This window comes from Seriola dumerili, unplaced genomic scaffold (assembly GCF_002260705.1).
Source record: "Seriola dumerili isolate Sdu_G_001 unplaced genomic scaffold, Sdu_1.0 BDQW01000025.1, whole genome shotgun sequence".
NCBI lineage: Eukaryota > Metazoa > Chordata > Actinopteri > Carangiformes > Carangidae > Seriola > Seriola dumerili.
In genome coordinates, this window is record NW_019174280.1 from 9,864,223 (window position 1) to 9,887,454 (window position 23,232).

At 40.5% G+C, this 23,232-nt stretch overlaps 1 protein-coding gene across 3 annotated transcripts in view; it reads right to left on the reverse strand.

Moving 5' to 3' along the window:
* Nucleotides 1-455: 455 nt before the first annotated feature.
* akap7 (A-kinase anchoring protein 7) overlaps nucleotides 456-23,232 on the reverse strand; it is a 43,078-nt gene continuing 20,301 nt past the window's right edge. For 2 of the 3 annotated variants that reach the window (XM_022770496.1, XM_022770494.1), the window contains exons 10-11: nucleotides 7,160-7,195; nucleotides 456-3,129 (exon numbers count right to left, since the gene is read on the reverse strand). In XM_022770496.1, the coding sequence (XP_022626217.1) occupies nucleotides 2,909-3,129; nucleotides 7,160-7,195 (257 nt within the window). In that variant the 3' untranslated portion in view covers nucleotides 456-2,908. The remainder of the gene's footprint in view (nucleotides 3,130-7,159; nucleotides 7,196-23,232) is intronic. The other variant, XM_022770495.1, reaches the window with a different exon arrangement.

A 23,232-nucleotide genomic window follows, 5' to 3' on the forward strand; every position in this document is an offset into this window, starting at 1 on the left:
AACATCCCACAGTCACTTTATGAACTCAAACACACACACACACACACACACACACACACACACACACACACACACACACACGCTCCGGGACGGATGAACAGAAAAATCATACAGACCAACAGGACAACTTGTGTATTAAAGGGGATTTTAAGGAGATTAAGGATCCGGTGACAATAGAAGATAAAAATGAAAATGTTCAAAGTCCACCTTAAGACAGAATTCACCTTGTTATTGATGTTTCAATGAGCCCACAATGACAGGACTTAAGTGGATTTCGCAGGGATGAGAGCACATTTTCCAGCTCACACCTGTTCGCGCCAGAGGGAAATAAACCTCATGTGGCTGAAAATCTGAGCTTGCAAACTGAGTCTCTCTTTATCTCTGTGTCCATGCGCACAGAAATCGATTTACCTAGAAATAAAAATAACATGAATTCTGTCTGGAGTGGGTGGACGTTTTTTTTTTTTTTTTTTTTTACATTTAACTCAAGAATCCAACTCTTTAGCCACAGGTTAACATTTAAGAGACTTTGGCAAATCTCACAGCAAAATGACCCATCATCATCTAGTCATTCACGTTGGCTAAAAATGTTACCTACGCATTGTCACCTTAAGCACTTACAGTTAAACAAAAATCACATCAATTTGTTTTAGTGACTAAAGGCCACTTTGAACAGAGGTGGTTTGATTTAACAGCATGTATACATTTACCTGCTCTCTGAAAACAATTAAAAACAAAAACAAAAAAATAATTGAAGTTTTGTGCTTTTTTCACCTTCAAATACAAACTGAGTGCTCTTTTTCTCAGTTCAAAATAAAATATCTTCATTTTTTTTCCACATGAAATTCATTCTTATATTCATTCAGGGAAGCCAGCTCTTCTGCTGCAACAGCAAAGCAAATAAATAAAAATAGCTAAAAAATAAAATATTTAATGTCAGAGTAAACCAATCACCTTTATTATAGCTGTATCATCATCATCTTGCTGTCAGTTGAAAACCTCATCTCTCAAGAACTTTTTTAAAAACTTCCCTTAATTAAGGGACAATCTGCCTTAATTTCTGAATGGATTACATGAGCTGTGAGGTCAAATGCAGCACATGAAAAGGCCAATTTCATTGTCACGTTTAACAGGAAAAAAAAAATATAAATATATATATATATATATGGATGGAAGACACTGAAATTTTCAGCTGACAGAAGCAATTGTCTGAGTTAACCTCCTTGACATCAGCATCACCATCTGAATAACTAGCTCGGCTGTAACTGCTCTTACATGTGAAGTACAAGGGGATAAAAGCTCCTCAGATCAGCACAAACATCCCCAGTAAACACTGAGCCTCAAACAGCCAGGCTTCAGTCTGTGTTACAGACTTTAAAAGACTAACAGATAATAAACCATCTGTATGTTCTTGCTTCAGGTTAATTTCACTGAAAAAAATAACAATATAGTATGAACCAAAAGTAATTATAAATGATCAGACAGGAAACTGAGCTATGAAATGAATGCCTGTGTTTAATAGTAATAACCACCTGTCACATATAAATTTAATAGTTTTCAATGAAACAAGCAGCCAGGTCATTAATGGAGTAAAAATGCTTTCTTGGCAGCTCGTAGTGTGTTGTCGTAGTGGTATATTATTTTTTAGCATCCCCGATTTAGTGTCTCCAATTCATCTGACATCTTTTGTAAAATTAGTGTTATTAGTAGAGAGAAATTAATGTGATAGAGGGATGCTAGATTTATGCACCGTGTGTGTGTGCGGTGTTTCCCAGAGTGTTTATGGACTCAACAGAAGAGTCCAGATTGGGTTTTCAAAAGCTGGTGTTGCTTAGTTTCTGTTTTGAAAAATGAATTCAGAGTTTAGAGCTGGATTTATCTTAACTCAATGATTGTCTCAGTGCAGCCTCGGCACGACAACAGTAATATATAATACTTACAAGCACAGCTGGGGCCACTTTCTATAAACAACTAAAGACAGAACGGCAGTTTGGTATGTAGACAGACATCTTATGTGAAACATAAAATGAAATGCTGGAAGTTTCAAGAAGATCCATTTCCTGAAGTGGATAAATTCAAAGTGCTTTGAACCCAGCCTCGTAGCTGTACAACAAAATACAACAAAAGAACTTGTACAGACCAAAGTCCAACATAATGTATTTCACACTTAAGTTTGGAGAAATCCAACCTGTCAAACCAGCTCTTTTCACATATCTTCTTCTGAATGAGCAGATGAGTAATTGTTTGTCTATGAAGTCAGCACTGATTTTATTTTCTAAAAGAAACATATGCTCAAAGAAAAATAAAATATTTTCATCACCTGCAGCGATGTAGTGAAGGAGAAAGGAGTGCTTTACACTGAGGGGAATAGAGCATATTGAGTCATTTTTTAAATGCAGGTGATGGTAAACCAAGCTGTCTACAAAACAGGATTTATCTTATTCTAAAAAGGGCAGTTTGCGAGTGACCAGTCACAGTGAACTCTACATGTGCACACGTCTCTCTAGACGAGTGCGTCACATATGTTTTCTGGGTTTGATGTACGAACACAGACCCCCGGTCGAGTGAGGATCTGGGGGTCGTATCCGCTCTGTTAGATGAAGGACTCCAGAGTTAGTGAGCTAACTAACAGGCTTAGCTAGTTGGCCTGTTGGGACGGTCACCTGGTAGCACTGATCTTAAGCTACATTATATATATAACTTGCACTGTGTCAAGCTAGGTCGGGTGGGGCGGGTAGCTAGCATGACTGGCTAGCCGTTGTGGTTGGCAGTCAGCAAACTGGACTGACTGGTTGGCTGGTTCAGGCTTTCTGCCCAGAGCTGCCTGACTCTTCTCCTGATTAGCCAGGCCTGGCTGATGTTTGATGGGCGGCTGATTTTTCAGTCTCTGTACCTCAGTTCGATGATGTCACTTCCTGTAGTCTGTGGTGGAGTTAGCTGTAGTGTCTGTCTTTGTGGCAGTTTCCTCAGTGTTTCCAGGGAGCTGCATGGCCGTGGCCTTAGGCCCGCCCCCATTTTGAAGTGTCTCCTGTTTGTATTGTTGCAAGGCGCGATTGACAGCATCCTCAACCAGTCTCTTGCTGACCCTCAGTAGCTCTGCCTCGTCAGGCTCAGACCGGCGACGCCCACCTGGATAGAACAAGCACGACAAAAGCATTTACCACATCCGTTTCTCATATTCAATCATGAACACATTCTGTACATTATCATTCACAAACTCAATACACACAGATACGCAAACAACGCAAGAAAGTGAGATATCTGGCTCCTCAGCTGCTAAATGTTCTGCTATGTTCACCAGCTATTTGCTAACTTTGTGTATCTGCTGTGTGGTGCTGGGCAGGTAGCGTACAGCGGGTTTATCAGAACATTTTTGTTCTACATAGCTGCAGCTGTAACAACACTGATGAAAGTGAAACACAACAGTGAAGGTGCAGGCCGTAAAACCCACAAGGAGCTGAGGGAAACTGCAGAGATGGGCAATTATTCTCTGTGGATTTGTCAGTGTGAACAAACCTTTTCAAATCAAACATGGTTATTTTTTCCACTGTTAAGGTAACATATTGATTAGTGCAGCTACAAGGTAAAATAAGGAATATGCCCCTGGAATAATACTCTGGAAATGATGTACCTAAATAATGAATGAAATATTTGAGTAAATTTATTTATTTTAGGATAAGTCACATATTGTTTTAATAAAATTTGAACTGAAAATCTTATTTTCTGGAACTATACATCTTTGTAGTTTTACAGCATTTTCAGATGCTGCTGAGATGAAACTCTAAACCAGATTTAGTGATATACTGATGCCCCTAAAATTTGCTGTAAAAAGTTGTTGTTTTTCTGTTTTTACTTGTGTATTTTTGATGGAATCAATAACCCCTTTCTAAAAAAGAGAACAATATAATTTTTCAAATTGAAACCCATCATCAAACTGTGGATTTTCAACTTCTGTTTATGCCACTATACCTGGTGGTCTGTATGTGACAGGGATGACATATTCAAATAATTAACTATAGTGACATTTAATGCCATTAACTACAGTGGATTTGATTCCAGCTCCAAGTCTTTTTTATATGATAACAGGGCCTGTTTCATTCTTATTCTCGTATAGTCAAAATGAAAAGGGAGGGTAACTATTAATCTGATAATAATAAATGACTATACAATCACTCATTGTAGAGTGAATCCAGCAACAATAGATTGGATATGACAACAATAGAAAAGATGTGACAGTTAGGGTGTTGAGTTGATGATAACAGATGAGGTAAACAACCATCTATTGGCTCTTCTGTACATGCATTTTGAATCTAATCTACCTCCTGCAGTGTTTGAAAAGATGATAAATTCAACAAGTAAAGCTTTTATCACACTGCTAGTTGTGCTTTTGCTATGGACAAAATGGCAGTCAAAAAGACAGTGAGATAGAGGGGGAGTCAGACAGACATAAAGCCAGTTAGAAAAAAAAAAAAAAGACTGGCAGAAAGTCAATAATTCATGGAGAAAGACAGTTATGCAGAGGCTGTAAGATGGACAGCCAGCACCAAGCCATTCAGAAAGAGAGTAATAGAGAATCACTCAAGCATCGAGCCTGTCTGAGGCACACACACACACATACACACACACACACACACACACACACACACACACACACACACACAGATCACTGTGGTGGTTCAGAGACACACTATAACCACCTCAACATTTGATTACTGAGGCCAAACAGAAAATCCCCAAGCTAATCTTCCATACCACAAAACTCTCCTGGGCCCAGGGGTTTGTTTATATGTGAAAGCAGTGTGGTGCTCTATTATTCATTACAGAAGAATACAGAACATACAGAATAGAGTGAGAAAGCCTTTGAGGATGATAAAGGTTTCCTGAGGTGAGAATCTCATCCATGAAGCGATATATCTACTTTTTTTCTACCAACCTAGTGTTACTGTTGATGTTCTTGTATTGCTTTTTGCAGATTACCCTTCCTCCTTAGAGGAACACTGTGGAATTTTTAATCTCTAGTAGCAACATGGAGCAACATATTTGTTCCTGAAATCTTTGCTTAACAAAAAAATTCTACAAGGAACCTTTAAGACACAAAGTATCATTGACTTTTTGGCAAACTGACTCTTAAATCAGTTTAGTAGTATGACAAAATGTAGCTCAGTTTCTCTGATCTAGCTCTCTGCTGAAGTGCACCTAGTGGCTACTAAACATGACACATCTAACCAGCAAAAAGTAAAGTCCTGAAAGGTATGAATTTAATAAGGTGTAGAAATGCTCTGCAGGTGCCTCAGTCCATGAAGACTTGCTATAGTAATGTCAGTCACCGATGACTGATTGTGCCACACGTATCCCTTCTTTCATCCTCCAGGTGTTCTGCTGGGCTGACATCTGCTCTACAGACCATACTGATATTAATCAGTCACAATCACATGCATGTCACAGCAACATTTCACCACCACTAGCGGCTTGTTCTGTTGACACATGCATTATGCGTCCATGGATTTGTGTTATTTATGCCAAATATTCAGCCTGCTAACAACACGCTGGACAGAAACCAGCATTCGTCAGACCAGACGGCAAATGTATACTCATCCAATTATGATCAGCATGTGCTCACATCAGCTTCACTTTTTTTTTTTTTTTTGCTAAAGTGGTTTGTACCTAACATGATGTTCTGTTGTAGTACATCTAGCTCATGGCTTATTGAGTTGTGTGTTCTAAGAAGCCCTGCTGCTGTTGTACTAAGATGCTATTTGATTAACTGTGGCCTGCCTTCCACTTTGAGTGACTCATGACTCTGACCGCTTTTCGATGAGTTATTTTTACCCTCAGGAGAATGAATTTATTCTGAATCTGCCTTTCTTAGTAAACTGTAGACACTAGTATGTGGAGCTCCTCAGATGCAGGTAATTTCTGAGTATCTGATACTGGCACTTGTGGCACTAATGATCAAGTCATTTAAATCATGTGACCTAACCAACTTCTACAGGCTGTGCATGGTCATTGCACTGGTCTTAACGTTCCCTCATTTGCCGCCACAAAGCTTTATGCAGCTCATTATCGATGATTGGCTCCTGGTCTTTGTGACCAACAGTAATCAGCCGCTGCTCACATACAAAAATATTCTTTAGTTCAGGAAACATATTGCTCATATAAACAAACATGAATATGTATGCAGAGTCATTTTCCCTCCATCTCTGGGAACGCTGTCAAGATATGTGTAGACTACATTTCAAAGTAAAGAAACTGTAGTAAAAGTAGCTCATTTAAACAGCGAATAGCAGCTCCCATGAAGATGAAGGCACAGCAGGATGTAAACATGCTGAACCTATTCCAAGCCCAACAGGTGCTGAGGGCCACTACCTTGTTTGCATGATTTATACTTTAGTCACACATATTTCATAGTGCGGTGGAGGAAGTTATTACAGCACAAATGAAGGAATGTCTGTAATAAAATCCTTGCATGCAAAATACCGAAACATGCGAAAGGCAAATATCAGCAAGTAAAGCTGTTGCATTCAAAACTTTTAGGGCTGCAGACACAAGCTAATGGATCTAGTGCATTATAAAAATGCAATGTCCTGCTCAAGGAAACTACAGCAGGGCGATGCTGCACGATAACACAAGGCCATAAACCCAGGCAGTGCGGCTGATGGACATTCTTAATCACTTCCTGCTCTGCTGCCTGAAACCAGAAGGACAGAAGCTGCGTCTGGTTAACTGAATTTAAACTGATGGGTTACGTGAAATGATCATAGATGAGAAATTATACATCAGCTGAAAGGAAATGCTGGCAGATACTGTTTTATTGATTAGATTTCTGATTAATTTTATAAAATGCTGATGATTAGCAGATCAGTTGCAACAGGATTAAACCCATATATGAATTAAAAAAAAGAAAGATTATTTGGAATTTTTGGGAAAATGATTACACAAGCTCCACGTCATCGTTGAAAAAGTCACTTACGTTGTGTTGTGTGTTATTAATATGATCAATAGTATTCCAGAAGTCAGTAATCACATCATGACTCATCATCAGTTTGATTAGGGATTACATCATGGAGAACATTTTTAGCCCATAATCACATGTAGATTAGCTATCGAATGAACCCTCCTAACTCTGATTGTAGACATACGACATGAGGCGGACACATACTTGAACGTTTGGAACGGAGTGGATTCTGAACCAAGTCTGCAACACAAGCATAAAAATGAAATATTAAATCAAGACACACATACAAAAACACAAAAAAAAAAACCCAACAAGATGCATTTTATCTTGTTGTCTCGTGGATTTCATACACTCACGAAGCAGCACAGTCATAAAAGCCTCTTTGTCTGTTAACACAAGGGAGATACTTTCAGCGCTACACAGCAGTGAAGAAAAAAAAAAAGTTTTGACCCTGGGCTACAAGAAGACTATAATGGATGCACAATTATTCTGAAGAAATATTGTTATCCAAATCCACTGACTGTCATACTGCCAATAGCTGCAAGAGTAAAAATAGGGTGCAGGAACATTTTATTTCAAAGATGGAAGAATTGCAAACACAAAATATTTTAAGTCCCTGTTTCAGATGAGGCGGCACTTTCGAGAATAACTGTCGGATGATTTTAAAATGGGAAGATTATGGCATATGGGAACTGAATCCCTCATTTCGTGTCCTCTCTTATTCAGATCAGTTCCTGCTGTCGTTATGAACATCCAGAAAATATTAGCTTGTAATTCTGACCCTGTATATATGATGTAACGCTGTCAAAGGTCTGTTTAAAGGGGTGTGTGTATGTGAGAAACTCTTTTTATCTTCCAGTCCAATTTCGCCCTGACAAAATGAACGCCTTTATGATGGCAGTAAAGCTGCCCTCTGTCCCTGCTTACACGTGTAATACGTGTAACACACACACACACATACACACACACACACACATTCCTCAGTAACAAGGCTGACAGTTCAACAGCATCTTACACACTTTCTCACACAGTACACCCACAACTTCTCATAGCTCATATCCTCACTCTCACACTCCTTTGTTTCTGTATCTTCTACTCTCTTTCTCTCTCTCTCAATCTTTCAAACCCCCTCCATCTCTACCACTCTGCCTCCTGCCACCTCTTCTCATCTTTACTTTTCCAAACCTCTCTTTATCTAAACCTTTTTTCCTCTCTCTCTCTTTCTCTCTCTCTACCTTTCTTTTTTTGCTGGCTGTGTTGTCATGGTGATGGGATGAGAACCAGACAGGCATTTCAACTTTTAACAACACTGGAGGACGTACCGACTTCCATCTGGTTTTTGGCAGGTTTCACTCTCTCATGTCTCCAAGAGTCTTTTTCTCAGCATGTCTTTCTTTTTCCCCACGACCTTTCTCTTTGTAGCTCATCTTTACCCTCATACTGACTGTCGAGTCTAAAGACCCGGTGCCAAATATTTCCAGTGAAGTCTCTCTCTGTGGACTGACATGTTTTATTTTTGCCTTTAACTGTAGTGTCCTTCCTTTCTTCATCAGTATGCATTACATTAAACTCTGCCTCTTTCACTGTGATGTTAATTCATCTACAGCCAGACTGAACCTCTTGGCCCATTTGGTGCAAACCAAGCCAATTAGTGTCTTTAACTGGTAAGTAGTAGTAATGAGGACAGTTTTAGGTGGAAATTATTATTATCTTGCCCGGGTAGATACTGGTTAAACCTGTAGTGGAAATATGATTAGTCCAGGATATGCTGTCCTCTGTCCAACAGTAATTGTTTGCCAGGTAGTGCTTTAATTGCCCGTTTATATTTTTAGCCATGATAGCGGCATGGTTTGTAGGTTCGTCTACCATCTTTGTCCTTCCTGAAATATCTCAACTAAGGCCGAACTCAGTGTTGTTAATGTGTTGATTATTTTCTTGATTTATCAGATAGTTCTTTGGTCCACCACTGTTTTCCAGAAACCAAGGTGATGTCTTTAAATGTCTTGTTTTGTTCGACCAACAGTCCAAGAACCTAAAACATTACATTTACAATAAAAAAAGGAAAACCAGAGAAGCTGAAACTAAAGGATGGGTGAAAGTTAACTTAACAACTTAATCCATTATTAAAATAGCTTGACCATTTGTTTCAGACTGGACCTTAACTTTGTATCTTGTGCCAATTATTTTACTTTGGTTGATGATTAGCAAATGTTAGCATGCTAACTGCTAAACTAAGATGGTAAACATGGTAAATATTCTACCTGCTAAGTCAGAAAGTCAGCATTGTTATTGTGAGCATGTTAGCACCTTGATGTTTGCATTAGGTCAAAGCACAGCTGTGGCTACATATAGCCTCACCCGACAGATCTTTTCAATAGTGTTGAAACTATAAGTTAATTCAATTCAATTAGTTAAAAATCATTAGTTTCAGCCCTAATTCTATTACATTATAAAGCAGCAAATAAAAAGCCCTTTTATCATAGTGCACGATGTCCAAAAGTTATGCAACTGTGAGCTTGTTTTGTATTCTAACATTAGCATTTATTTATTTGAGCACTAGAGCTGCTAGCATGGCCGTAGACGCTCCTCCCTTCTCCTTCCACTTTGTTCCTCCTCCCTCTTTGTCTCTGAAGTGCACTGGTTTATAGTCACTCAGACAGACAGAAAGGTCGAAAGGTTGTTGGTGTACAGATGCTGTTTTTGGGATTATGACTGTACACTGTCACGGAGCTGTGAGTCTGCAGCATGTCAAGTGACAACTACTGTGTGTCTGCTTTGCTTTCATTTCATTCCCAGCGTCACCGCTCTGCCCTGTTGTGCTTGGCTCTGCTCTTTTCTCCTGGGCACCACTCTACTGTGATTTATTCTGTGCGATGTAAGAACCTTTTAACACCATTACTTCAAACTTCCATGCACACCTATTTATCTTGTTCTGTGGCTCCTTCTTCTGCCAAATAATTAATAGAGTCCACTTCCTGGTTGAATCAGAGCTGACATTCTGCTGAAGCCTGCCAAAAATCTTTAGGCAGGCGCTTTTAATACTTTGTACTTTCCATGATGGAGGGAACACTTTATAATGTTCAGTTCCAGCTGATGGTGGCTACTCTGGTGACGCAACCCATACACAACCACTTCACATTTACATGCAGTATAATCCCATTAAAGACCCGAATCAAATTCACTGGATACAGCAACATAACTGATTATATTTACACCTAGCCTAATAATCTGTGGCTATGACTAATTTCTTCTTACCCCAAATCAACTGATTCCCTGAAAGCTGTAGCAGAGGTTTAGACACAAATTTAATGCAGCATATCTGGTGAGAGGAGGAGGATACATGAAGACAAGGCAATGGGCAGATGAGGAGGAGGAGGAGGGAAAGAGGGGGATAAAGAGGAGGAGAAAGACTACAGTACAGTACGCGATGTGAGGAAAAGGAGGGTGAGCATATTTGCGCAATGCAAAGACTTCCTTAATGGAGGTTCGAATGAGAAATGAAAAAGCAAAGCAAGAGGAAAAAAGAAGGGAGCGGGTGCATTTGAGGACGGAGGGGGAGGCTGGAGGAGGAGGAGAAGGAGGGGAAGGGAGGAAGAACGGACATTGAAATAGGAGTATAGGAGGAGGACAGTGGGGGTATATAGAGGCTGTGGAGCAGCGGGGTAGGTGGGGATAGAGCCCTGATGGTGGAGTGGTTTCCTCAGGAAATACCAGACGCTCTCTTAGACACGAGATACCGACTGCAGCCCAGTTCAACAAACTTATATTTACACTGTATTCTAGGGAGCCAGTATTCGACTTATTATTATTCATTGCCAGGTAGACTGTTCATTACAAAATGCAAACAAAAATGCACTCCCTAAATACATGCAGAATAACATCAGGATGTTGTGCTTCCTCTCAGGGAAGGTTAATCCAGTAAATTAAACATTTGGCTGGAGGTAGAAAGTCAGATCAATAAACCTAAGCTGTTATCCTTTGGCTGGAGAATGGCTGAGAGACACTACAGTGCCCAATGTCCTCATCAAATGGCCTTTGAGCGAGGCACTAATCACATAAATGCACCAAGGACACTGCGAACTATTCAAAGCATTTAAAATAAAAATTTTAGACAAAAAACAAAAAGATAAAAAAACACTAGGAGGAGATGCTTGGATTAAAATTATGCAGCTCTATGACTCATTACTCATCTTTCTACAACATATTCTGTCATAGTCTAATCTGCCTGCATTTCGGTGAATTCAACAATAGAGAAAAATAATTACATTTCTCACAATCTCTTCCTTGCACCAGAACAATGGGATACAGGGTGTTGGTGCCCAGAAGTGTGTGAGTCATTACTCTCTACCAGTGCGCTGATCGACAATTTCATGGCTGATAGATTTCCTCCACTGAGACAGTGAACACCATCAAAGCACTTTGAAAACAATGCAACAAGGATGAAGAAGACTCAAAGAGGCACTGAGGCTGAATGGGAAATAGCATATGCAGTCAATGTGCTACCTGAGGCCTCGCCTTTATATAATACTGCCAGAAACAACAAGGTTAACTAATTTGGCTGCTGGTAGAAAGAGTTAATTTGCATTTTGTCGCCCTAACATGAACATGATGACAAAAAGCAAACTGCCATCATTCCCGGAAAAGAAAGCCTTAGGCCAGATGTTACATTATGAATATGACAGTGGAATACTGTGTTAAAAAAAAGTAGAACATAAACTAATTATGTTGGTGATTTGCTCTGAAGTGACTTCAGAGAAATAAGGTTCTGAGAAAACATACATACTAGTGCAACCCAATTATTCCTAGGAAATTATTGCAGCCTTTAGCCACAGTGGTGCTTTGAGCTAAATGTCAACGCGCTGATGTTCAGCAGGTATCATTTTAAGCAGAATATTTACCATGTTAACAATCTAAGTTTAGCGTGGTAGCATGCTAACATTTGCTAACTTGGTCATTAACTAAAATATAGATCAAAATAAAAATTGGATTTCAAAAGTCAGGACATCACCACCTAGATTACAATCCACGCTCAGGGGGGACATTTCACACCAAATAGTTGTCACTCTAAACCAAACATATCAACCTGATGGAGGAAAAGGAAGGACATGGTGTCAACAAAGTCATTAGGATTCATCCTCTGGGCACCATGAGGCAAATCACCCAATAGTTGCCAAAATATTTCACTAAAAACCCCAAATGTCACCCTCATGGTGGCACTACAGGAAAACTCCATGCTGTAGGGCACAATCAAACAGACACAGCATTGAAGTGAACATCCCTCATTGATTATACCTTAAAAAGCAGACACTGAACTGTTTCCATTTGTCAGAGCAAAACTTTAGTGAATGTCTGTAGAAACTTTCATGGCAACCTGTTTCATAGACAATAGACTGACAATGCCATCCAGAGAATAAGAGAGGATGAAACTAAAAAAAAAAAAAGGCAAAGGCTCTTTTAACATTTGGTTCGGGGGTCTGAAAGGGGATGCAGACATTAAAGCTGTACAGCTGGACAGGTGTGTCGCCGTGTGAACACTGCTTGACTGGACATCAAACAAACAGCCTGGCCTTTCTAGCATGAATGGGCGACAGGAGAAAACACATACTATGCTTTGATTTGACATCTTTCGGCCTGGTGTCACAGAGCAACTGATCACAACCTAGTCTGTTAGCTAACTTACAACAACATAACAATTCCTATAGGGGGTTCAGCGGTATGAACCGTGACATTATTTTTGTCTCAATCGCTTCAGATACAAGCAGCACAAGGAATCAGATGCTTCTGCCTCTCAGCGTCTCCACTGTGTCCACACCTTGGTTTTTGACGCCAAACTCAAATCCAAAACTGCGGCTTTATTATGTGCTTGACATCTTTATAAAGAGCAGTGACTGTCTGGCCTGGTTTGGAAACACGTCTAGCTTAAACAGTGTCTGGCCGAACAGAGAGACTGGCTGTGATCCAGTCAGACCTCGTCTCAATCAAACAGGGGGGGGAGACACAGTATTAAAGAAGAGAACATCTCTTATTGATTGTATCTTAAAAAAAAAAAAAAAAGCAGACACTGAGTGGTTTATATTTCTCTTTGCAGAACAAAACCTTAGTCCCTTATTCCCTCTGGCCAAGCTTCAGGGCATGTATGCTGCAATTTAAACCCAGCTGTGCCTCCCTCCTCTGTGTCGCAACCTGACTTGAGGCAAAAAACATTCAGTCAGTAGTCAGGCATGGCTTTTTCTGCTCAGTGACCCAGCTCACTGAGCTGTCGTTGGCTGTCAGACTCGCACTTATACACAGTCGTGGCAGATCTGCGAATTTTGGAGCATGGACAAAGAGATTGTGAAAATGTCAGTGTTTTTAGGATTCTTGGAAAAAAGAGACTGCACAGAAAGAGTTAACACAGACAGGCACCAGAATGAAAGAAAAAAAACTTGGCAGACAGGAATGAATGGGAGAAAAAAGGATGAATTAAGCGGTGCTGAATGCGTCTCTTTCCTTCTCTCTTTTCTTTCTCGTTGCCTTTTTCTCCTCCACCCTGTTCTGTTTCCTGTATCTTTCTCCACCTCTTCCTTGCATGTGGTCTCTGCTGTCTTCACCAGCCATCTCTTTCTTTGTGCATCACTGTGCTTTGTAAGTGGCTCACAAACACAACCACATAGCTGAATTTTAAACCATTTTTAATTTTGCGATCCCACTGTTGTGCGAACCTTGACGGTTAAAAAGGAAAACATTCTTCTCGTCCAATGAAGGTCATTTTCTGTTCTGTTGTTGTACTGTGAATGCAGGTAAACAGCTCGTGCAGTGGCCAACCAGAGACTGAACCGCCCTTTATTCGCTTATTCTAAGCAAGCTGTGTCCCTGTGAGGAGTCACGCTGCCTTTATCTGACTGTTATTAGAAGGGGGAAAGCGCATAGTGATAAGAGGGGGAATAAAGGTTAAGTAATGCTATGAAGGGCGTGGTGCTGTTTGGTTGTGAATTGGAGCAAAATGGCACACACACTATCTGTGTGCATTAGCATAAAGTAATAACTGCTTCAAAGAAACATGTTTGAAATAGTTGTAAAATTTCTTCAGTCACCTGTGAAGCTGCTCACTTAAGGTTATATGAGGAATGTTTCACAAGAACAGAGAGGTGACTTAAACAGTCATTACCTCTCAAAGAGCAGCAGTGAGGGAGTCAAAAGAAAACTCCTTCTTACTGCATAATTTAGTGACTGGACTTTTGAAAGCAGCGTTGTGATGGAAGAGAATAACTACACTGTTTGTCTCTTCGTCTGATAGTTGGCAGGAAATCTCAAAAACTATTAAGCACATTTAAATGAACTTCGATAAAAAAAAAGTTAGACCACAGGCCAAGGGAGAATTGATTTGATGCAGATCACACCCTCATGAGGCCTTTTATAAAGTACTTTGACTCCTCGACTGTTAATCGATTAGTTAATCAGCAGAAAATCAATCAGTAGAAAGTTTTAAAGCAACAATCTAAATTTTTCTCTTGTTTCAGTTTCTCAAATGATGAGATTTGTTACTTGTATGTATTCTTTACTCAACTAAATGGAATATTCTTGTGTCATTCAGCTCTTGACTGGACTTGGTTGGACTCTCAACAATTACGGTTTACATTATTCACATTTTATAGATTTAATGATTAACTGAAAAAGTAATCCACACAGAATCATCAATTATGGACATAGTGATAGTTTTTAGTTAGTTAGTTCATTTCTTGGTTGAATACAATTCCTACAATTCCTACATCCCAACAGTTTTTAACCACTTCCTCTATGATCATCCAGTCTTCAACTAATTGGCTTGACTATCCTGGAACAGGCCGTACCCATGACAGCAGCATGCATTTACAAGGCAGTACTGTAACTCTGTGGTCATGAGATGTGTTTCACACAAAGAAACTAATTCAGCTGTGGGCATTTATGCTTGTGTGTGTATATCTAGTACATTGTTGTGAGAGGTAGTGTGTGTTCGTATGGTTTTCACCTGCAGCGACTGTTGACATGACTGTGACAACTCGTCATCTTGGTCATGGCTGATTCACACACAGATGCACTGCAAGCACACACACACACACACACACACACACACACACATACATACAGTACATGCACGTGTCTTGCTGTGCTCACGAGGATTACTGTCACTGCATCACAGGGGTAGCATCTGACCTACAGTACACACACTCCCCCTCTTTGTCCGCCTCCCTCTCCTTGCCTCTGCCTTTGTCTCAACATCACCATTTCTCTTTAAGCCCATTCCCTCCATTTCCCCTCATTAGTCTTCATTCCCTGCATCACGCTTTCCCCTTCTCCCTCCATCTCTCTCCACTCAGAAGTAGGGCACAGTGGCTCGACTGTTTATAGCAATGCAGCTGCAAGCGGGGGGAGAGAGAGAAACAGAGAGAGTGAGAGAGAGAGAGAGAGAGAGAGAGGGGGACACAGGGGAACAGGAGAGAGGAAGACCAGTACAGTGCTTCAAAAGAGCACACATATGCCTCCAAACACACACACACACACACACACACACACACACACACACACACACACACACACACACACACCTATTTTCAAAATCACCATTTCAGCCGGTGTCAAAGTCTGCGTTTATGACAGCATGTTCAGCATGATCAACATCTTACATACAGCACGCACACGCATAATGTACAGGCCACAAATCACTGGATCATTTTATTACTTTGTGTCACTGGTTAATCATTAATCCAACAGGTTTGCGGCAATATTAATATGCAGGTACTTTAATTTTCCTTCAGTAGTTAACAGAAAAGGTAACTAAAAATCGATTAGAAACTAAAGCGCAGTTCGAGTTCTTAAGAAAAATCTTTCCTGGCAGTTGAATGGGTGGCAGATTTTCCATTAGTTTAAGTATCTAAATAAGATCAATTTCAATTTCTTGCAGTAGAATGAAAACTGGGACAAACAAGTAACTAATCCAATTTACTCCCCCAGATGCTACAGGGAAAACTCCGAATTCCAGTTTTATAGACTGAAGCCTTCCTTTCACTATAGCTAATCTATATCACACTGGTAAACACAGTGTGCGAGTTCCATTCAGTGCAGGTGACATCTTGTATATGAGTAAGCAAGTAATAACAGAGAAGAAACACTAGTTCTACTTCTAAAACATGTAGTGGCACCAAAACTGAATGGTAAAACCAATCAACCCGGATACAGCTGCTACAGAACAATGAGCGAAATCGCTGCTTAAAGCTGTAATCAAACCACAAGCTGCATCAGTCATTATCCTCTAGAGCTCATTTCATTCCATATGAGCTTAAACGGACCAGGCAGTTTCCACTCTGTATCTCTGTCATCTAGTGGAAAATGCGTGCCTTAACTTCGGTCCTTTATTTATCTATTTCAATTTTCCTTTAGTTGACCACTGATGTTGTGTAACAACATATGTTAGATAACATCCGTGCTCAAACAACTCATCCAGAGAAAGTTGTGGTTGTAGAGATGAGGAGATATCCGGCTAATCTGCACCACATGGTCGTGTACAAATGTTAATGTTGTCTTAACGTTGCGTCACTGTCGTTTGTTTGAGCTTCACTGTTCAGAAAGATGAACAGGTTTTTCACATTCGTGTGTTTCTCCATGTTTACCTTAAATCTCACTTTAACACACGGACATGATGAAGGTAGGCTGGTATGCAACTTGCACAAGTGTGATGTGTAAACTTAAAACCTGCTGCACATATGTAATGATACTTCAGTGATGTATGAGATATTTCATGTCCAGGAGGTAGACTTTTGATTTAAATTCAAGAGTTTTTAACAAAGTAACTGAACATTTTTGTGGACCATAACAGACAAATTATTATTTGAAGCAGAGGATTTTTATACGTCTTAAAACAGGTAAGGGGGGGAGGGGTCTTTAAGCTTTCAGGCCATTTGGTATATATGTTGAAGCAATACAGGAAGAACTAATGAAAACAGAAGAAGCTGAAACACTGAAGTATACCGATAATTCTGATGGAAAAAATTAAGAAATTACGTAATCATACTGTTATTCAGACTAAGAATACTTAAAATGCAAGACAAGAGTGGAACAGAAAGTTGTTTTGCAACATTAATCTTTTTTCCACTGATGTATCTTTAGGTATCATATAGATGCCCTTCTGTGGGCCTCCCTTCATGCAGAGTGAAACCTTTGCAGATTGCCCAAAATGCAGCAGCCTGTCTGGTCTTCGATCAGCCTAAAAGGGCACATGTCGCTCTGCTACTCATTGACCTACACTGGCTGCTCATGGCCGCCTGAATCAAATTCAAGTCACTAACGCTTGCCTTCAGAGTGACTTCTGGGTTTGCACCCATCTACGTAAACTCAAACATACAGGCTTACGCTCCTTCTCGGCCACTGTGTTCCTCCAAAGAACGTCATTTGGCATAGTCATCCCTGCACACAAAGCAATCACAGTCGAGACTGTTCTCGCCTGTGGTTCTCCAATGGTGGAACTAGTTACCGAATGCTATCAGAGCAGGGACATCCATCTCTTGAAGACTCAACTCTTCTGACAGAACCTCCTCTCCTAACACCTAAGGCATCCTACCATGCCTATCCTTGCATGTACTGAATGGATTTAGTACTTAGTACTTACACCAAGGTCTCTCACTGGACGGAAGCTTTAGTGTTGTCCCTCGCTTGAAAGTCGCTTTGGATAAAAACATCTACCAAATGAGTAAATGTAATGTAAATGTAATGTGGAGCGCTATGACGTGATGTTTTTTCAAGTCCCAGTTTTGTCTGTATCATGCCCAAGAGCATGTGATTCACAACTTGTTAGTTTCATGCCGTTCCACTCATCGACAATTGGTGGCAGTAAGGCGCAAAGATACCCGGCAAGACTTCAAAAAAAGGCAGTGAAGAAGACAACTGCACGCTAGGAAGCATGGATGTTCACAATGCATGGTTTAGAACATGAAGAGGATTTTTTTTTTTTTTTTTTTAGACCTCAAGGATGCAGAGTGTGTTGTGGCAAGAAACAGCAAATGTAAACATAACTTTTGTTTGTTTACAAGAAAACTCCACACAGCACCTTTAAGTTTTTATTGTCTGGAGGCATCAACGAGATCTAATTAGTACAAGGTTTGAGAACACACATTAAGTTTAGTCCTCACAGTTGATATCTGCAGTAAGGGGTCTGTAAGCAGACTTATCAGTCACTCTTAACTATTTCACCTCGTTGCAGAAGCTCTTAATTCACAAGCCAGACCATTACTCTACAAATATACAATATTGGACTGCACACAAAGAGAACTGTATGATCACACTCTCTTACACGCATGTACTCTTTGTCCATCTGTAGGTCACACACACAATCACAGATGTAGCCTTGCACACACAGACAGCTGACACAAAGCGACACACACACACACACACACACACACACACACACACACACACACACACACACACACACACTGTACATTATATTTCTACACTACATGCACACAGTCTCTCTACAACACACACCCACGCATGGAGACAGGAGCAGGAGACACTTACTGATTTTCTCCTCGGTTTGGGAGAAAGGGAAGCAGCACAGTTGACCCATGGCGCCTCCTTCCCTCTCCTCCTGTTCCCCTCTCCCTGCTGTTACCCCTCTTTTTCCTTTTCCCCTTGTTCTAAGACAGACAGATGGAGTGAGAGTCCTGCTTATTCCCCTGTCTCTCCCACTCTTTATCTCCCTGTCTTCTTCCTTTTGTGTCACTCTTTCTCCCCCCTCAAACGACAGGCAGACACGGCGAGGATGGAGGCAATAAAAAAAAAAAACCCTCCCTTTTCGTCCGTGCAGCCCAGAAGAAGACGGAGCACGGCAGGAGACAATGAAAAAAATGAACGAGTGGCTCCTTGCTCTCGCTCTACTTTGCACTGACACAGGGAGGAGGGGTGTGTGAGTGTGTGTCAGAGAGAGAGAGAGAGAGAGAGAGGGAGGGAGAGGGAGGGATAAAGAGAGAATGGGAGAGCTGGATTGTGTGTGTTTGTGTGTGTGTGAGTAGGGGACAAAAACACAAAAAGAGTGTCATTTTTTTATGTGTGTTAAGTAGGGACACAAGGAGGGGAGGTGTGAATGTGTACAAGATAACAAGTGTGTGTGTGTGTGTGTGTGTGTGTGTGTGTGTGTGTGTGTGTTTGTAACTAGATGCGGACAGTGGAGGAAGGGTGTGCTGTGTGAGCCAGCAGAGTAAGTGTGTGTTCACGAAAGAGACAGAGTGAGCACACTCAAGAGTGTGGCAAGTGTATGGACAAGGAAAAGGGAGCGGTACACATGAGGAGACGGCAGACACTACTGTGTGTGTGTGAGTGTGTGAGTGTGTGTGGAGGGGGGGAGGGGGGCTTCAAGCTCCACCTACACTCGTCACTGTAGCTTGAATAATGGTTGTTGAATAGCCGGCAGCTGCAGCCCGCTACTGCTTGTATCTATGTTATCTATGAGATCTATAATATTCTTTGCATAGGCCAAATATCCTCAAAGAATAGAAACATTTTTTTATGAAAATTCATTGTTAAACATAGGTCAACTCCAAGGTTAAGTATGGATTACAGTTAAGGCGATGGTCAGCAGTAAAGATGGATGTCCCAAAGTGAGGTGCAAGGGAATATGGAGACACATGGAGATTATCAGCAGTTTCCCATGTGTAATCAATGTATTTCATATTATCTGGTATAATGCAGCCCTCAAAGAATGCTGCAAATGTAAGGAATATTAGATGCTGCAGATTGGTAGAGCTTGGACTCACATTCTGAACCTAAGTGAGTCTGACACGATGGAGTCGGTCCAGTTCAGGCCATTATTTCTTTTATTCCACCTGCCTTGGATCAGTTCGGTCTTATTTTTCATCACGTCCATAAGAGTAAAACACTCCTCTAAAAAGGTGACTGTGGTTTTCAACTTCTTAGTTTGCTGTCAAATCCAGAAAAATGCCATTTTGATATATCTGTAGAGGATATTTTTACCGCTGTAATGTTTGGTTGATTGACAGAAAATTATGTGGCAAGACTTAATAACAACAATAGCAAGCTAAAATGACACATATTTGCTTGCCTTGTTTGCTTTATAAAGGTGAGGATTTTTATATCATGTTAAACTGTATTATTACACAACCTGTGAGGGCTGTTTTTTCACTTTTTTCCCCAGATCTTATAAACTAATTGGTTTGTCATTAATGACAATGATTGTTAGGTGCAGCCTGTGTATTAATAAAAATATTGATTTGATTTTTTTTCTACCACTATGTCAAACAGGTTTCATCACACTTTGTGCAAAATACTGGAATAGCACAGAATTACACAGCGAGTGACTCAGTCTTTTCTTGCACCCATACATCAGTCGAACGCTGGGTATCCCTGATCAACTCTCTCTCTCGTCATTAATATGAATTACCATGCCTCAGTCAGCATCGCCTGAATGGTTGCGTAATCAGACTAGCTGAGCAATTTGGATGTAATATATATTGTGGCGCCATAAAAGGCAGACTTTCCTGCTCTAACTCAGCTCTGAACTGCACTGCACTCTGATGTAATGATCTCAAATGAGTCTTCACAGTCGGAGCTCAGTGTAGCCCGCCAGCATGAGTTGCTCAAGCTGATTGAAAACTCTGTTCTGACAGGAAAAAAAAAAAAAAATGTTTTACTTCACTTTATATTGCTGTTGCATTAAGCATATTCTACAATTGGTGAAATGGAGCTACAGTTTGATGACCTTTCAGGTAGTGGGAAGAGAAAAAACAGACTATCAGCCTCTCTGAAGTTCCTGCACTGACTAAAAATGGATTTAAAAAGCAGAGTAGTGCAGCAAAATGTAGCTCAAGGGAAATCTTTTTTTTTTTTTTTTAAGTACACCCAGAAATACAATTTATTCAAAAAGTTACTTATGCATATGTATCTGTGAAAATGCGACTTGGAGTCCATCTCCACTGCAAAGCTCTGCAACTACCTGCAGCTCAGGCATCATTCCCTGAAGGCAAACTGATCATCAGCACACAAAGCCAAAATCGGTCTGCCTTCCATCTCTCCTGACATAAAAACTCAACTAGAGCTTATGCTCAAAAAGAATTTTTAGTCATGAAGGACCCAAATGGTCATATAAGGTATAAAATGCTATGTCTAAGAAAACTCAAATTACAGATACATTTTAAATGTAAATAAAGGTTATTCACAAGATACTATTTACATGATTTTGTTGCTGTGTGTAGCTCTGCATGATGAAATCAGGATGCAAGGTGCAAGGTGATTAGAGGCACTGCTTATCAACCAGAAGGCCTTGGTTCAAGCCCTTTCAACAGCCCCCTTCAGCAGCTGTGCTGATGAGTACTTGAGTAGAACAATGAATCTCCACCAGATTCAGGGATGCTTTTTTTTGTAGCTCCTTGTGCAAAAAACCAACAGAGTGTTAGTTAAAAGCACATTTCTGCTCTGCAGGGTTAATGGGGGATTACTAACACGAGGTAAGGAGGTGTGAGTGTGTGAGTGAAGAGCAAGATGGGATGTTAAGGCAAATAGCCACACCCACACACCACATATATTGTAGTGTGTGATGCGTGATGCACTGAGCTCAGCTGTGTGGGTAGACAGTGGAGCCCTGTCTCCAACAGCAGCATTCAGCTCACAGCTGCAACTTTACACACACACACACACACACACACACACACACACACACACACACACACAGTGATAACTGCTATTTGTAGGGTCTAAGTGTTGTCATTGATGAGGCTCAATTGCTATTGAGCGTCAGTTATACTGTACCCATATGTTAATGAACACACACTGATCATCCCTGTATACACATAGACATGAATTCTGCCAGGAGTCTTTTTATAAACAACCTGTAATTTGTGGATAATTTAATACATTTGTTTTTTCTGAAAGTTCAACTATAGAACATTTTAGACACTATTCAACTGGGTATAAAATGATGTTATATGCTGTAATGTACAAGTTTGTGAGTATCTGCTTAAGAGCCACACTAAATATGCTTTCAGTTAAGCCTTACAATGCAGACAGAGAGACGCTTGAAAAAACACTGCAACAGTGTTGACTTTGTTTAGCTGAAGGTTGGCTCATGGTGCCTCAGTACTTAGTCACAAGACAGGTTATGCACACAAAGAGAAGAAGACAACCGCATGCTGCAGATAACAGGACTTTGTGATATGGCTTACTGCTTATCATAAGACTTATATGAATAATTTACTCTAGACATGCTAACATGCACACACACAGAAAAACAAGCAATGCACGCACCGTGATGTGCAAGAAAAAAAACAGGCACCTGTGTGTATGTTGTGAATAATGTTGAGACTGTGTGTGACACGCCTGGTATTTTAGCATTTCTACTTGAAATTTTTTCAGTGATGGCGTGGTGGTGAAGCCAACTTAATCAAGTGTAGCCACAAAGTACTGCGTATCCAACAGTTATCTTCTATCTTTCTACATTTAATATTTATGTAGGGCTATTATCAACATGAAACTCACCATGAAAATGTGATTATTGCTCTAATGTACAAGATTGTTTAAGACCCACAATGCAGAGAGAGAGAGAGAGAGAGAGAGAGAGAGAGAGAGAGAGAGAGAGAGAGGGAGGGAGAGAGAGAGCGAGAGACACCTGTAGTCCAATATTGTCTATCCATCCATTGTCACAAAACTGTGTTTTGTGAGGTCACTGCGACTTTGACCTTTTCTCTTTGACTTTTGACTCCCAAAATCTAATGGGACAGACGGACAGTCAGATAGACGGACGTACAGGCGGATGGACAACTCGAAAACATAATGCCTATGAATCTGGCCATCGCTGGCGAGGAGGCATAAAAGCATTACTTTTTTATCAAGGTATTGAATTGTTCTGGTTCATTATATTTCACTGTCACAGTAAGAATCAGGACATGCCTGTGATTGCATTTCTAATTCACACAAAGCACTTCGTCCCTCTAGTGTAGCTCAGTAACAACAAATCAACCAATCAGAATACGGCTACAAACCAACTACGCAATCAGAGTACGGCTATAAACCAACTAACTGATCAGAATAGAGCTACAGCCAACCCGCCCAAATCCAACCCACAGACGGACGGACGGATGGACAACCCGAAAACATAATTCCTCTGGACCTGGCTGTCGTCGGCATGGGGGCATAAAAACTCTGAGACATTTTGTTTCTTTCTTATTCATGAGAATCATCTGCTGATGTAAATCATGACTCGCAAAAAGGGATGTCAGAAGACTTACAATGAAGAATTGCTGATTTGCATAAAGCTG